The 17,239-nt window shown below is 41.8% G+C and overlaps 1 protein-coding gene across 1 annotated transcript in view; it reads right to left on the bottom strand.

The window, feature by feature from the left end:
* The window catches only part of Pon3 (paraoxonase 3), a 29,246-nt gene that overhangs the window by 11,327 nt on the left and 680 nt on the right, over positions 1-17,239 (bottom strand). Inside the window, exons 2-4 of the mRNA XM_051177174.1 lie at positions 16,191-16,261; positions 8,311-8,366; positions 2,610-2,775 (exon numbers count right to left, since the gene is read on the bottom strand). Coding sequence (XP_051033131.1) covers positions 2,610-2,775; positions 8,311-8,366; positions 16,191-16,261 — 293 coding nt within the window. The remainder of the gene's footprint in view (positions 1-2,609; positions 2,776-8,310; positions 8,367-16,190; positions 16,262-17,239) is intronic.

The following is a 17,239-nucleotide window of genomic DNA, read 5'->3' as shown; positions in this document are numbered from 1 at the left end:
CTCTATTACATCAGCTCTCACTGAGTGTGTTAGCCAGCACAGTGTCAGGCAGGCAAAGAAAGTTTGGTTTAGGGGAATTAAGTACAATGTGGTTCCCTTGTTTTACCCCATAAAAGACACACGATAAGTGAAACCACCTGGTTTTTAACTCTGAAGCAGCCATTTGCTAAGTCAAGTCAGCTCTGCATTGCATTTCTTTCCACACCAGCTTCTCCATCTTATTAAGTGGTGTATTTATAAGCTGCCCTGCCCCCACGATATTCATATTCACCTTTTGCTCAGTTCCTAGTCTCTGTTAGTCATTGTACTTGACTCTCAGATTCCGGTAATGAATATGTTACATACACTTTTATGGTGAATATACCTAGAGAAATATACCAGGAGGAAAACAAACCAAAACAAAACCAAAAAATCCTAATAAGTAACGTAGAAAAGAATGCTGGAGGAGGGGGAGATACCCCCTTCATACAATGGCACCCACATGCTCAATGAATTCACACATATATTGAATTTAAATTAGTTTGGAATTATGGGTTATGACCAAGCAAAACATGCCAGAGATTGTTATTTTCAGAGTGGATAATATATGATTTGTTTCTGGGGTAGTTCTGCAGATATGAGTCACATGTCATTAAATCCAGTCTTGCAAAATGTAAAATTTAGTGAGTTTTACTATATTTATGGAGTTGTGCAGTAATCACCACCAATTAATTGCAGAATATTTGCGTCAGCCCCCAAAAGAATTCCCTCATTGTTTAGCTATTTCTCTCCATTTTCCCCCTTTCTAGCCTCTGCCGACTACTAGTCTACATTTTGTCTGTTCAATTTTGCCTACTGGATGTTTCATGTAAATGGAATCATATAATTAGTGATCTTTAGTGACTGAAGTCTTCCACGTAGCATAACACTTCCAAGGTGCATCAATGATATAGCATGCACCCTAGCTCATTCTTTCTATTGTCAAATGATGCTCTATTGTATAAATTATATTGTGTGTTCATCAGTTAATGGGCATGTGGATACGAGAAGAAATGCTGCTATGAACATTTGTGTAGGAATATTTGGGTAGAAGTATTTCCAGTTTCACTGATCACATACGACAGAGCAAAGCTGCCATGTCATATGGTAACACCATACTTGAAACTGATGGGCTGTTTGCCAAGGTGGCTGCATTATTTCACAATGACACCAGCAAAGGGGCCCAGTTTCTCAATATCTTTGTGTGTGTGTGCTGATGCATATGCACACGTATATATGTGGGCTGTGTGTACATGAGTGGGTGTGGAGGCTAGAGCAGGACATTGGGTGCCTTCCTCTATTGCTCTCTGCCTTATTGTTTTGAGATAGGTTCTCTGGCTGAACTGGAAGCTCACTATTTTGGCTACAATGGTTGTCAGGTGAACTCTGAAGACTCACGTGTCTTCTCTCTCTCAATATTGGAGTCTCAATAATAAGCAGCCATACTTGGCTTTTTATGTGGGTGCTGGGGATTCAAGTTAGGGTATCTATGTTTGAAGAACAAGCACTGTTACCCACTAACTCATATACCTAGCATCTTGTCTCTTTATTATTGTCATCCTTTTGGATATGAGGCAGTGACTTCTTTTGACTTGATTCACATTTACCAAATGGATAAAAATCGCCAAATACCTCTTTACATCTTTTTTTTTTCCTTTTTCCTCTTTTTTTTTTTAATTTTATATAACAGTCCAATTAAATGACCTCTTTACATCTTAATGGTCATTTGTATACTTTCATAGGATAAATGTCTATTCAGATATCTGTCCATGTTTAAATTGAATTACTTGTCTTTTGGGTATTAAGTTATGTGCTGGATAGTTTTATGTGCACTTGACACAAGTTAGAGTCATTGGAAGTGAAGGAACCTGATTGAGAAAATGCCTCCATAGGTTCCAGCTGTAAGGCATTTTCTTAATTAGTAATCTATGAGGGAGAGCCCAGCCCATTGTGAGTGGTACCAAACATGGGCTGGTCCCAGGTTTATAAGAAAGCTACGATGAGCAAGCCGGTAAGCAGCACTCCTTCATGGCCTCTGCATCAGCTCCTGCCTCCGGGTTCCTGCCCTGTCTGAGTTCTTTCTCTGACTTCCTCCAGTGATGAACAGTGATGTGGAAATCCTTTCCTCCCAAACTTGCCTTGCTCATGGTGTCCCCTCACAGTAACAGAATAGTAACAAAGACAAGTTGTAAGACCCTGGATACAAACTCAACCAGACCTATTATTTCAAAGACATTACCTGTCATTCTTTGGACTTTTTTCACTTTCTTGGCAGTATTTTACATACAAAATCATGGTTTCAATTTCCATAATTCCAATGAACTATTTTTCCTTTATGCTATTGTTTTGAGAGTTTCTCTGAACAGTATTCAACCAGGTTATGGAAGTCAAATGCAAAGAAGAGTGTTTCCCTCCTATCCCTCCCATCCACTCCTGTTTAGTGCAATGTTTTACAATGTTTTGCAAAGGTTGCACACATTTCTTTGGTGGAATAGCACCTGCTCTCTACCCTTACCATGGATACTGAGAAGAAGGGAACCCATGACAACTCTTTCCGCCATTTCCCTTATTCTTAGGCATTTGGGTTTTACCTTTGTCGATGAAGGTACTGATCCCATGAGGGTTCAGTGATTTCTTGTCAAAGCCACCACTGATTTCCAGTGCTTGTGCCTTTGGGTTTTGCTCATTGAGATCCATCAGGAAAATTCTTCCTGGTTTGTCTGGTGCAAAGTTTGGCATGCCTGGATATTTTAATCCCTTTAGAAACAAGAGAGTCAGTCTATAAACACATGCATATTTAAATGAACCAGTCTACACACATACACATATGTAAATGAATCAGTCTATCCACACATGCTTATTTAAATGACATTTTCATATGGAAGCCCAAATCTCAAAGCCAAACAGAAGTGTTCCAGGTTCTGCATTTCATTTCAATTTGGAGGATTTTTCACTCTGTCAACTACAGCCTTTATCTGATCTGGGGGCAGAGGGTTAGCAATGTCATTCCAACCTTGGCTGTGAGTACAGGAATAGCCATGTTTGTGATAAGGAAGCATTTTTAACCTAGAAGGAGTTGAACCACAGATTACAATGCCAGAGACTAAGCTGTGTTGCTTTCTCAGAGTCTGCCTAGGTTTTGGGCTGTTGTCTATAAAATGAAACAACTGCAACTTATGTTGGCTAAGATCTCTCCAATTTTGGTATCTGATATTTTCCTTTCCTGAAGCATAGATAATGGGCATATGGTTTAATTCTATTGTTCTTTTCACTCCACTACTTACATTGTGTAGTGATGCCACAATTCAGTGCAGGGTGAGAGGATCATTAAGATTTCTGTTTTATTTTGTTCCTATAGGAATGTCTGAAAATTCCTATTTGAATCTTTAAAGAGTACAAAAAGTTCATCCGAATACTTTGAACAATGACCCTTTCTAACAATATGACTAAATATCAGTAAACAACAGACACCTGTAAGGTACTGAACCTTAACATACCCCAGTTTCTTGTGTTAAACTTTGAACTTGGTTTATTTTACACCAAGTATAAAAGAACTAAGTAAGCCACAGTTATTTCATGGTCACATCTCTTCCCCATCACTCCAATTTATCTAAAAATAAATCAGCTTCTTCCCCCTCCCCAATCACTAAATATTCTCCATTCTACTCTACCGCCTCTCCCTAATTCTCCTTCTGCTCTTACCCTTGCAAATACATGTAGTTATTAGTCCTTCAATTAGGGTGGCCAGTAATCTCTGCTCCTACCCATCCATATCTTCAAGTGTTTTGAAAACATTTAGTCATTCTTATTTTATGTATATGCATGTTTAAGTGCATGCATGTATATGTTCTATGTGTGGTCCTGATGTCCTTGGAGGTCAGAAGAGAGTGTGGGATACCATGAAACTAAAGTTTTCAAAGAGATGTAAGCTGCCATGCTGGTGCTAAATACTGTGCCAGGTACTCTGTAAAAGCATTAAAGTGATCTCAACAGTTGAGTCACCTCTCCATCCTCCTTCAAGATTTTCTTAAAAATCCTCCTCCTCATCCAAGCCTCATACCTCAGTGCTGTTAAAAGGAGGTTTCTGAAGCTATCAGAGGAGTGCCATCCACTCCTGAATTTTCCTTTTTCACCACACTAGAAGGAGGGATGGGCAGGACCTGACTCTCCAATTCTGTTTCTGAGCCAGATTCTATACCACCTAGTAATGAACCTTGCTAAGAACCTGAGCCACTAGCTTCTTTAATGGATCCTCTCTGTGCTCTTTGTTTGCCCAGCCAAACTCTTAAGAAGGGGGACAGCTTCAGGCATAAATAGGATATCTATACCATAGCATCAAGCCATCAAGCTAGTCAACATTCTAGCAGGGAGCATGGAGGAGCTCGTAAGAAGCTATTGACACTTGGTGGCTGCTAGGAGAGGAAAAGTCTATTTTCATTAAGACCATGGCCCTTGGAAGGTCAACCAAGCTCCAGTGGATGGTCCCACACCAATGATACACGGGTAGCACATGTTGAACTCTGTGTGTTATTAAAAGGATGGGAGAAGTGGAAGGCTGGGAAGGGGTGTGGATATGGGGCTAGATCTGGTAAGAATTGCGGAGAAGAGTAGGGTTGAATATGATCAGAGTAAATTGTTTGAAATTCCCGAAATATTATATTGAAGACTATAGTGAAACACTGTCACACTGTGATGACAGTGAAGAAAAGAGGGCAACATCTAAAACCACTTTGAAGAATTCTTAGTACATTCCAATGTCATCTGCCCAGTCAATATTGCTAGTCTGATTTCTTCCTCCTCATCACCATAGACAATTCATTCTGTTTTCTACACATGTATCCTAAATGTATCTCATCCCATAAAGCCCACACCCCATTCTGCTTCACTCAGAAGGCTAGTTCACCTCCTACTTCTCTGGAAATACCATGGCAATTATTATATCTGTGTGGTTTTCTTTTTGTGAGACAGGGTTTCTCTGTGTAACAGCCCTGAATGTCCTGGAACTCAATCTGTAGATCAGGCTGTCCTCAAACTCACAGAGATCTGCCTGCCTCTGTCTCCTGAATGCTGGGAGTAAAGGTTAGTGCCCCCACTGCCCTGCAATCATGGCGATTACTATAACCTGCCTCTGACTCCATTCTGTTAACCACCCTTCAGCCCTTCTCAGACTTTCCTTGGGGAAGAGCTCCCCTCCTGCTGCTCTGTTAGGTCTTCCACCTCTTTTCCTGATCCCCTATTCTGTAGGACACTGCCCCCCTCCCTCTTGCTTTGTTTCTTATTTTCAACACTGACTCTTGTGGCCTGGAATTTTGTTTCTGTTTCTCATTCCTGGAAACAAATCTATTCCTAACTTACTTCAAATACGTATTTATCGCTTTGTTTCACCTGGAATTTCTCAGAAATATCACAGGACCTTATTACCTGATTTACTCCAAATCTTAGTCCCTCTGGAATTGACATTCTACTGCTTGTATTTTGGAGAAGTGCGTCTCTACAGGTCATACAACAGTCTCTTAGTGTCTTCCATGACAGCCTTCTCCTTTCTCTGTCTACAGCTCCAGGGCCCTGGACACTACAGTACACCTCCTTCCTTCACGTCACAAAGTCAGAAGCAGAGTTCTGAGACAGAATTTCTATCTCTATTGCTGCCTCTTAGATTTGTCTTCCTCCTATCTGCATAACCTCTTTCTCCCCAGTGCTCTCTCCTTACAGCTTTCATTCATAAAGCTTTAGCCGTTTCCTGTCCCCCAGTGATTCTCACATATGCATGTTTACCCCATGGACTGAATGTGCCGTCCATGGCTCTCTAGCTTACCTTCCTCTCTCCCCCCCTAAGCTCAGCTTCAGATCAGCTTGTCAAAAACCAAAGTCAAAAAGTCACCCTTCCAGATCCCCTTCCTATGGATATCTAGTCTTCTGAGTTAAGGATGTCACTATACCATCACACCATAAAATTCAATCCTCGGTTCCCTTCCTAGAGCTAATCTGTCATTATGTCCTTTGGCTCACAGAATGGCAATACCAAAGGAAGACATTTAGCCATTTGCCTGAGCTATTTGTTGTACAGCTTTCTTCTGACACACCATGAATACATGAAAGTGTGTGTGTGTGTGTGTGTGTGTGTGTGTGTCTCAAGGCTGCACATCTCTACAAGTACCCTGGTATCACAGAAACAGATGAGAACACTGCCATCTAAACAAAGAGACTACAGGTTCTAAATATGGAAAAGATTTAACAGAAGCAAGAGCAAGGCACTGCAAGTAAACATAGCTCAGAGTAAGAATGCTAAAAAAATAGTTCTAGGAGGAAGTTTAGGTTTCTGTCTATGGCATTCCATTGGGTTAGAATTGATGGCAGCAATCCTACTGCATGCTAGTAATAGAACACAATTCCATTCCTACCACTCATCACTGGAAACAATGACAGTCACCTTGAGAGGCAGGATTCTGGTTGTTGTCAAGGTACTGGAGTATGTGTGTGAGTTCACTGAAACCTTCCACATCATCACTCACCCTCATACCTCATATGCTCAGCATTCTGCTGGGTGCCTGGAGTGTTCATTAACACATCCAAGTCCCAGGTTCAAGGAGTTTAAAGTCACATGGTGTCCCAACAAGAACCTATCAGGATAGGGTGGTACACACGGTAGCCCAGCCACATCCAACAACACAACCAAGGAAGGCTTGCTGAGGAATCTGTGTATCTCCACAGGGAGGCTTCTCTGAGAAATGGAGTTAACTGGCAAAGTGGGAGAATAGGAGTAAAGCTGTAGGTAAGAAGTATGCCAAGTCTCAAGGCTGGGGAAACAATATCTTCCTTGTCACTTCAGAAAGATTAAGCATATGTATTTGCATAGAATCACTCTCTGAATGTACAGCTTCTGAACATTGATGAGGGATGCAAGAAGGTCATAGAGAGACCAAGGAGAACAAGCTATTGAATGCAGGAAGATGCAAGACAGAGCAAAGAGCATAAATCCTAAGCTTCAAGTAGGAGTTGCTAGCTCACAGGAGGATGAAAAGAGAAGGGATCTTGGCATCTCTCACGCATTGTTGGTGATGAGAATGTTTTCCTTCTGTTTAGCAATAACTCTGAACCTCTGCTGCCAGGGGGAGGCATGCACTAAGAAAGACAAATATTTCCTAACAGCAAAGACATCTCCTCACTATATGGAGTAATCACTTTTGCAGGTCTGTTTGGCATAGCCCTGAAATCAAACTTGACAATAGAAAATTGAGGTCAGGGAAAAAGAGCCTTTTCCAGACAGTTTTGTTTTATCTTTGAGTTTGGAGGAGCAGTAAAGAAAGAGAATCATGCCTCCCACCATTTAAAATTCACTGAGACCTTCTCTGTACTATACTGTGCATATTTGTGAATCTGGAAATTCAGGTCATAGTTCCTATAGAATGATCCCTGGCTTTGAGCTGAAAGTATTTAGACCTAAAATGTATGTAACTTCATGGTTTGGGAAAAATGGAATATTTCCACATGAAATTCTGGCAACAGAAATTAATTCACACTAAAGGTGTGGTGAATCCACTCTTTCAAAATCTTGGACCCAAGCTGTGGACTTAGCTAGGCTCTAGAGTTCATGAACGGTATGCACACATCCCTCATTTCAATCTCCAACAAACCCATAAGAACAGAACCAGCAAACAAAACCTGACTCTCTTCCGTGTCCATGACAATCTTCAACATCTAATAAGCACACTGTTCTTTTATTTACTGACTTTTTTTGTTGTTGTTGTTTCCTAACATCGCTTCCTGGTCATTTAAAGTGTGTCGAGGAGGCATTGAAAACAAAGCACACATTCTCCTCTACTCAGGGAAGCAAGCTGAAGGGTTAGCTGGGAGTCCAGGCATTGATGTTACACTCTTGAACATTTGCAGCACTCCATACATAAGCAGGCATGGCAGGAACACTGGTTAGTGTGAAGGTGATTGTGCGGACACCGAAGTACCACCTAATAAGGCAGTGATGGAGTGGAGAAGCAACAAGACAGATCTGAAGAGCAGCCTGAGAGTCAAATGGACATCAATACACATTTACAGAGGCCCTAGCTGAGCATACAGCTGACCACAGGGAGCTGCCCACATGAGGCAGCCGGAGTTAGGGATGCCTGCGGTGTTCTAATTAGCCCTCCAGGTTGAGGTTTGGCTTTTGTAGGTGACTGTTCTACCCAGAGGTGGGATGAACATGTAGGGGTCCATCTGGCATCTCAAGCTGGAAACTTTAATGCACTGTCTATACAGCTATTGATGTGAGCATCAGAGCGGTTGGCACATACTCACAGTCGAGATAAAAGCCAGCCCACTAGGAAGTATATCAATATCTTCAGAGCCATTCTCTGAAAAACACAAAACAGAAAATAATCACAAAAATGCATATGTGGGACCTTCAAAGAACAAGTTCAATGGCTCAAACATTTGAGTTCTTTTGGAAAATGCATTGATTGTTTCAGCCATTTATTTGGGAAACTATGGTAGCATTCAGGAATCCCACAGATGTAGCTGCTCGAATAGAACACCCAAGTCCATCTTCACAAGCATTAAACTGTTCTTTAGGACTCCACTTTCAGGAGGAAAGTGCAAAGCACCCTACCCTATAAAAAGAAATCCACTCCCTAAGTTTATTCTTTAAATGATAACTTCAGGAGATGTTCTAAGAGAGTTTGCACCATTCCCCATGAGAAACTGTTCCTCGCGTCCTGAAAAAAAAATTCAGCCATCACTGAAAATCTTCCAGCAAAGTCTCCCTGCCAAGTGTTCCACATTCTACAACCTGTCAGACCTCAGTGCTTACAACCACACTGAGAAATTACTCAATAGGTGATCTCTGTGATAATGATCATTCTCGGGACAGGCTGTGGCAAGAGATTCATTAGAGAGAGTTGAGTAAGTTCACTTCCTCCTTAAGAGCCTTGAGCATTTTCTGTGGAAAGAAGTATGAAATGCTTGAGCAGTGATGGAGGGGAGGACGTGTTTCACTAGAGAGAGGACATCATAAGACATGGTGGGGGGATTCTGGAGGTGATGATTATTGAATACAGCCACCTATAATCTACATCAGAGCACAGCCAAACGTTCATCTGAAGAGGTGACATTCACACTATTGCACTGTAAGGCAAGGTCTGTATTCTCCTCTCTTGAGACTGGAGGAACTTAGAAGTTGCCCTAATTAATGAAATGGGATGACTGTAATGCCATGTGACTTCCAAGACTAAATGTCAGCTCTAGCTGCCCTTGTGTAGTCTCTCTCCTCTTCTTCTTTATGTTTTTTCTTCCCTCCTTTTGCTCATCTCTCCCTCATCCCCTCTCTCAAGGTTGTACCTTGGGAGCCCTGAAGTGAAATCCAGAAGTCTGGTTTTTCAAAGCCACAGAGCGTGGAATGTAAGGAACACAAAAGATGGGGAGAAAAGCCAGAGGACCCCAGGTGGTTTGCTTCCAACCTTTGACTCATCTGTGCTAACGCAAATGGAACAATTGGACTTTCTTCACTAAGCCGTCAATATTATAGGAAAAATAATGAGGATTTCCCTTATTTGTTTTGAGACTGGGTCTCTCTGGGTAGCCCCGGATGGCCTGGAACTCATGATCCTCCTGCCTCAGCCTCCTGAGCACTATAATTACAGATGTGTGTCACTGTATCCAACCTTGTTGCTCAAAGTCAACAAGTGTGGGGCGGTCTGTTACACAGTCACAATAATTGGAACACATGGGAAATGGTTACCTGGGGAAATGGATTACTAGGTTGTCACTAGGCAACTGGAAGAAAACATAGGTGGATGAGGACAAGGAAATAAGAACAAAGCCAAAGTAAATGCAAATTTGAACTGCTAGAATGGTAAGCAGCACGTACTGATGACCAGAGATCAGGCAGAAACTAACCTCCAACTAGTAATGTAAAAACTAAAACTAGCCAGAGTTTCCCAGTTCCTAAGCATTTGACTCATCAAGATATACCTATCTGTGGTGCCCATATGGCTTGAGAAGCTTGATGCTCTTTCCATATGGAGTGAAATCCACACTGGGAAAACCCACACATCAAATAAAGCGATTTTCAGCCTCACAGTTTGGTTACTTCTCTGATAATTCTCCCACCTCCAGCCCTTCTTGGTTTCTTGCTGCCTTTATCTCTCGCTCGGTTCTGAATATAGCATAAGGTCTGTTCGCCCTTGCCTGTTTCTCCAGGCAGAGCGAGCAACAGCCTAGTCCTGTGCTTTCAGTTTCCACCCCCATGCTCTTGATTGTCTAATCAAGTTATTTTTGCAAGTTCAGACTTCTGCAATTGCCTGGTACTAAACACTCTACCTGGTTTCTCATGTTCCACAGGTTTGAAACAGATCTAGAAGTTTCTTTCCTTCATATTTTCCATCTTGCACTGGCAATGAATGGTATTTCTATCCTCGGGTACCCAGAGCAGGGAACTTGGAGCTATCTTTGTCACCTCCCTTTTCTTTCATCCCCCCCAAACATCACTTGTTTACCATATATGCACTTTCAGGTTTCCACAATAGTTGCTTAATAGGTGAGCTTTGTTCCCCTACCCCACTGTCTGTACTGACATTCATCTTCTAAACTACAAGCTGACCCTATCATTCTCTTGCTGAAAGTCTTCTAAAGGCCTGCTAGATCTGGCAGTATAAATCTCATGCCCCTTGATGTACATGCAGATCTCTCCACACCTTGGCCTAGGCTCGGTTCCACTTGAGCCTGCCTTCCTGGATCCATTCTGTCTATGTATTGATGCTTCCTTGAGTAGTTTATGAGTCATAGTAGACTTATTTGTGTTCATTTGTGTACATTTGTGCACGCGCGCGCGCGCGCGCACACACACACACACACACACACACACACACACACGTCTTCCTATTCCTCCTGGTTTAGATCTTTCTTACACCTTCTTTACTGATAGTGGGTCTTGAGTATGGGGGCTACCTCTTCAGCTTGTCAAACCTTTCCTGAGTTTAGCATCTCTCTTTATACACAAATATTGTTGTCTGTGGTAACTCCATCATGACATTTTTCACACTGTGCCCTGTGGCTGCTTGTTAATTTTCTACCAGACTGAAAGCTTCCTGGGAACAAGGCCTGGGTTTAATTCCATGTCATATCTGTGTATTCTACATAGCACCTTCTTTTTCATTGTAGACGAAAGCTGTTTAACTTAATAAGTAAGCATGTTAGTAATTTGAACTTTGTCTCAGTTTGGAGTTAAATGATATGAGCATTATATATGAGTAGAGATGTCATGTCCCAGTTTGCAGGGATTTGATCAGGAGATTTCAACTGTCTAAAGACACGAAAAAGAAACACATTCAGGAGAAACATTACTCTTCATTCTGAATTCTGATCTTCACAGTTCTCATCTGAGTCTGAGCCATGGCAGAAGAGGCTTCTCCTGTTCATGATGGATTCTTTATAGAGATGCTGCTACCAAGCAGCCTGCCCACAGATGCTCTGGGGGTTAGAGGTATGAAATGCATTTTTCCTTACAGCATTTTCACCTTAAAGGGGTTTATCAGTCCATAACCCACACAGCAATTTAGCTTCCTTCTTAATAGTTTTGCAAGTTATTCTGAGTTGTATAATCTCTGATTTGGCTCCTTTTCTCTCTCAGATACCATTTTATATATCTCCCAGGATAGCATCAACCCGACCTAATGTGCAGGATCCAGGGGTGCTGTGTTTTTTATTACTCCTCACCCTAGAGCACAGAGAAGCTTACACTCCAAGGTAGAAAAGCAGCATCAGCTAGACTGACAGCATCCCCACACTCCCATACCCTTGGGTACGTGGCATCGACATGAAAAGTCTCGAGCATCACAATATCAGGGAAACCAGTGGGAGTGAGAGCTACATGGCCCTGTCCTCTGGGCTCTCCCTTATACCTGTCAGTACACAGCTATGGTTACAACCCCCAGTTCCATCTCTCTTGAAGAAGCACCTATTATATTTCAACCTATCAACCCTACATGACTTGCCATCACTCCAATAATTTCGTTCTTTCTTCAATCATTCTCTGTAAGTACCCTAATATGGTGTCACTGTAAAAGTTTACTATATGTAATTTTATATCATTTGTATGAATTATATATTTTATATAAAATTATATATTTATATAATGTTATTAAAATTACATATTATTTGTATAACCTTACTATTTCGTACCCTGGGGAAAGGCCAGCTAAGTAAACAAGTGGAATTCACAATGGAATAACAGCACATCTTAGAGAACAGGAATGCGCAGATGGGAAGAAAAGCAAAAGGAGGTGGTAGATACAAGACTGCAAACTTGATAATCCTGCTCACAAAAAGCCCTAATGCAGTGAACTCGTATTTCAAGCGTAGCTCTGGTTAGATGCCAAGAGATGCCACATACCTTTCTTGTTGAAAGCATTCTCAATCCTCATAGGCTTGGAAAAAAGACACTAGCACAAAAGGAGAGAAGTGAGGTAGCATTACTGAAGGAAGAATTATTTTACCTTTCAATCCTTACTGGGAAAATACCAAGGAACACATTTCCAGTCCCAGTACTTGGGAATCCAGGCAAGGATTGCCCTGAATTCGAGGGCCAGCCATGGCTGTACAGCCAAAACTGTGCACCAATAAAATCAAAGGACGAGAAAAGGAGGAGGAGGAGCAGGAAAGGAATAAACATACAGAAAAGGAAGAGATTTTCTATTCCACTGGTAAATTAACTTTGAAAGTTTGTTCTTAGCTGAGGCTGATGGCACAGGCCTGTGATCCCAGCTACTTGCAGTCCAGACAGGCAGATTACAAACACAAGTATGACTGAGCTATGCAAGGACTTGGAGGCTAACCTTTAAGGCTGGCCTGAACATCTTAACAAGACTCTGAGTTGTAGATACAGCCTAAGAGTAGGGTGTTTGACAAAATAAGCATGCAGTTCTGGGTTGGAGCCCTGGTAAACCAAACACACACACACACACACACACACACACACACACACACACACACACACACGCGCGCGTAAAAATAAATTAAATAACAAACAAAATCTGTCTGGTTGTAATTAAAGAAAATAAAATCAGAATTTCCTTTAGCTATGTGCCTGCAGTTCTCTGCTTAAATCCCTCAGTCCCCCCATGCTGTTGCATAAAACCTTCTACCATTAAGCAGTTTGAGCTTCTGACTAAGGTCTTCTTAGCTATCTCTATTTAAATATCTAGTGGCCTTCTTTTGTTCAGTTTTCATTTAGTAATCTTCTAGCTGTTTACATTTTCTGTTGCATAAGACTTTTCTGGAATGCCTATAATGAAGACATGTTGTCAGTAGATAAGACATTATACATCAACATTATATAACAAAGACTGCAGAAGCAAGGGAGGAAAAACATCGTAACCCTAATCTAGGTGAACATCTGAGCCATCAGGAAACTAACTCAATCCCCCTATATGTCAGTTTCTTCCATGCAAAGCACTGATAGTGTTTTATAGAAACTGCTTTATAGATCTGTGTGAAGAATAGAGCTTGACATGGGGAAAAGTCATCATATTATCAGATGGTCTGCAATCATCCTAACATGTTCAGTTCTTCAAATACAAAGCATGGCATATTACTTCTTTCTTCATTTCTTCTAATCAAGCTTCCAAATATGAAAACTATTTGGGTAATCAGGGAATTGACCTATGGCTTACAATACTAACTCTAGCTTTACTTTCTCAAATGTATAACTTGAGAGTTAGACTAAACATCAAAAATCCTCAAGTCTAATTATCCCTCTGAACAGCTTGGCAAGTTCATGTTTTGAGATACATATGTGCAGTAGGTAAGAATATTACCCTCTAGATCAGTGGTTCTCAATATGTGGTTCACGACCCCTTTGGCAAAACTCTATCTCCAAAAATAATTACATTATGATTCATTACAGTTATGAAATAGCAACAAAAATTATTTTATGGCTGGGGGTCACCACATCATGAGGAACTTTATTAAAAAGGGTTTCAGTGTTAGGAAGGTTGAGAATCACTGCTGTAGATAGTAAACATTTGAGTGAATATCACATTGACTTATTTTTCATTTTTAGAGGTGTTTTGGTTTTGTTTGTTGTTGGTTAATGTGTGTGTGTGTGTGTGTGTGTGTGTGTGTGTGTGTGTGTGTGTGTCTTTGATCATTTACTGGGCCTTGAATCCAGGAACTTCTTTTCTTTCTTTTTTTTTTTTTTTTAATTTTACATGTCCATCCCTCCTTCCCTCCCTCTTATCCACTCTCCCCCCTCTCATGCATCCTGACCACCCTCTCTTCCCACCCCCACCCCCCCACTCCACATGTAGGCCAATACCATCCAGGTGGGGTTATGTAAATCTGTCAAGTCATTTGAAGTAGGGATTAGGACTTTTCTCCTATTTCTAGGTTAAGGGAGTATCCCTCCATAGGGGATGTGTCTGCAAGTTTCTTTTGTGCACCAGGAATACATCCTGGTTCAGGGACTTATTTTCTAAGGCTGATAAGAAACTGAACCTGAGTCACTACTTGAGTGTGTTAACTTGTATCATGAACCTAGGTGGTGTGTCCTAAAACCAAGCAAAATGTAGCTCCCCCATCACCAATCCCCTGTAGCCTGGTTAAATTCTGTAACTTGTGTGTCACGTACAAGGTCCTTGTTTAGGCTGGAACACAGAGAGCACAGGTCAAGCTTCTCTGAAGATACCTTGTGAACTTCCATCTGGTACTTGCTCCTTCCCAGAATGCTGTGAGGTGGTGGACTGGGCCCCACCAATCTCAGAAATCCATATGTGCTATATGTGCTCACCCCTTCCCAGCAGAATCTCTTGAACACTTTGCCATCTAAAACACCAAGGTCACTGAGGGGGTTGTTTCATTCTTCCAGTCTCCACCTGGCAGCATAAACCATTTCTAAGATCATAGGCCAGGGCTGGAGATGTAGCTCAGATGATACAGTGCTTGTCTAGCCCATTATTGGCCTGGCTCCTATCTATACCACCACACAGACTGGATACTGTAGGGCACCCCATATGATCCCAGCACTTGGGAGATGGAGGCAGGACGATGACAAGTTCAAGTTCAGTTTTTGCTATGTATTGTATCCAAAGGAACCTGAGATACTTCAGAAATGGTCTCAAAACAAAACAAAACAAAACAAACAAAAAAAAGACATTATTTGCCTTTAGAAAATGGGAAGAGGCAAAAGAGTAGAAAACCAAAAAGTTTCTTTTGTAACTTTTGTAAAGAGAAAATACAAATTCACATCACAAAGAAAACTGTGTTATCTCATACCAATAAATAACGCTAGTCTTTGACCCTAGGGAGTGTATAATCTGATAATGAAAGAGAACACCGGTTCAGAAAGAAACTATGTGGTAGGCGTGGAGTCAACTGAGATTCAAAGTGCCCTGAGAGTGAGGAGGAGAGAGATGCATCTGTGGCTGACTTCAGTGAGCAACCATGGGGGGGAGGGGGGAGAGGGAGATGGCGTAACACAGGAGAGAAAGATGCAGAACACATCCCTCACACAGAGAGCAGGTTGGCACGGGTTTTTGTTTTATTTTCTAGTAGCAAAACAGGAGGCTTGAAGCCCAAGTAAACACTGTAGCAGGGCCAAATAGGTGAAGTCAGTGGGAACTGAGAAGGCCATTGGTCCCCTCCGGAAGGGGGGGGGGTGTCAAGGAGGAAAGCAATGGTCTTAAGATTTTTAACTAAGCCTCCAGAGGATAATGGGCCAGCTTTGAGTTGAGAGCCTCAGAGGGAATGGCAGGAGTGTGAAGCTGATGTCAATTGATTCTGAATCTAAATAAACAAAACACCTCAGTGATGGAGAAAGACCTTTAGGTTGAGAGATATGGCTGCAGAGTTGAGACTGAAATGTCTGAAAGATATCTAGGTAGGCTGAAAGTCTGAATATATAAGAGATGTACTTGCCAGGGAATGTTAAAGCAAAGGATAGTGGAGCCAAGATTGTTAAGAAAGGGGAACTACAAAACAAGGGGTCAGGAGGCCAGTAGCCAAGAAGCAGCAAGTGAAATTCATCAGACAATGGAGAAATGCCCTTTGTATGGGGCAGTCTGGGCCAAGCCATGCGTAGAAGCCACACCACCGTGGAGTAATAGGGAATGAAATCATATAGGAGACTCAGAGAAATGATGACCAAGAAATGCCTCTGCCTTCTCTTGGGCCTGCCTTTTGCTTACCGAGTCCCTCAATCAGGTGGCAGTTCTGCGGTTCTATGGACTGTATTTCTCGTGATGCAGTAACTCTTTCTCTGTAGAAGATAAAAGTCAACATGGAGAAACCCACAGCACAGAGCTCAGAGCCCAGCATCCCAGCTCGATGTCTGAACAGACATGGAGGCCCCTGCTCACTTTCCTCTTCTAATGGATGGCATAACAGATAAGCACACAATGCCTTTGGTTAGTTACATAATATGACTCACTTGAAGAATGCATCCACACAGGCTAACTTCCCGTCTTTCGCTGAAAGAATAAAGCGTGGTTCTATTCCAAATCTAAGACCCCACTTAATGCTAGGCAGAAATTAACAACATCGTTTATTTAAATGAACAAAAAACAGCACCATATCATTTTAAAGTATTATACATCTGTACTTTCTCCCTTTCATTTCCCCTTATTTCCTTTGATCTCCTTCCTCTGGGGGGGGGAGGGAGGGGGCAAAAACAAAAACAAAAACACACATTTCTGTGAGGTCTCCAAGAAGCCAAACCTGTAACTTTTGCTCTTAGTTCTTTTCAACTAAGCTTATGCTGACTTCCCTTAAAATAGGTATGTTCATTCGTGGACCTGACCACCATGAGAGCTGTTAGTTAGCCAACCTGCTTTTCAGCAGTATTCTTATTTCTGCAGTGAAAACATAAACATCCTTCTAAATATTAGTTGTCACTTAAAATAATTACTAAACTATAGCCAAGAAGCCTGACGTTAGACTTACCTTTCGATCGCTTTTAAAAAGCACTCTTCAGGTGCAGCTCTGTGGAGGCATGCTTGCCACCCTAGCTGTACTAGACACAGATGTGTGCATGTCTGGCCCTCACATTTACTATTTGATGATTCTGTCACTTGTTGTTTGGGGAGCAAGCGCAACGACAAGCACTCCCAAGCTGGGCTAGAAAGTGTTGCCAGCAGACATCAGGTATCCGGAACAGATTGCAGCAATGAACTGAGACTGGCCTTTCCTTACAGAAAGAGTATACACAGGACAATAAGCGGAGGCCTTGGCCTCATCT

The sequence above is a fragment of the Phodopus roborovskii genome, unplaced genomic scaffold, assembly GCF_943737965.1.
Source record: "Phodopus roborovskii unplaced genomic scaffold, PHOROB, whole genome shotgun sequence".
Classification (NCBI taxonomy): domain Eukaryota; kingdom Metazoa; phylum Chordata; class Mammalia; order Rodentia; family Cricetidae; genus Phodopus; species Phodopus roborovskii.
This window is presented reverse-complemented; position numbering and strand designations above follow the sequence as displayed.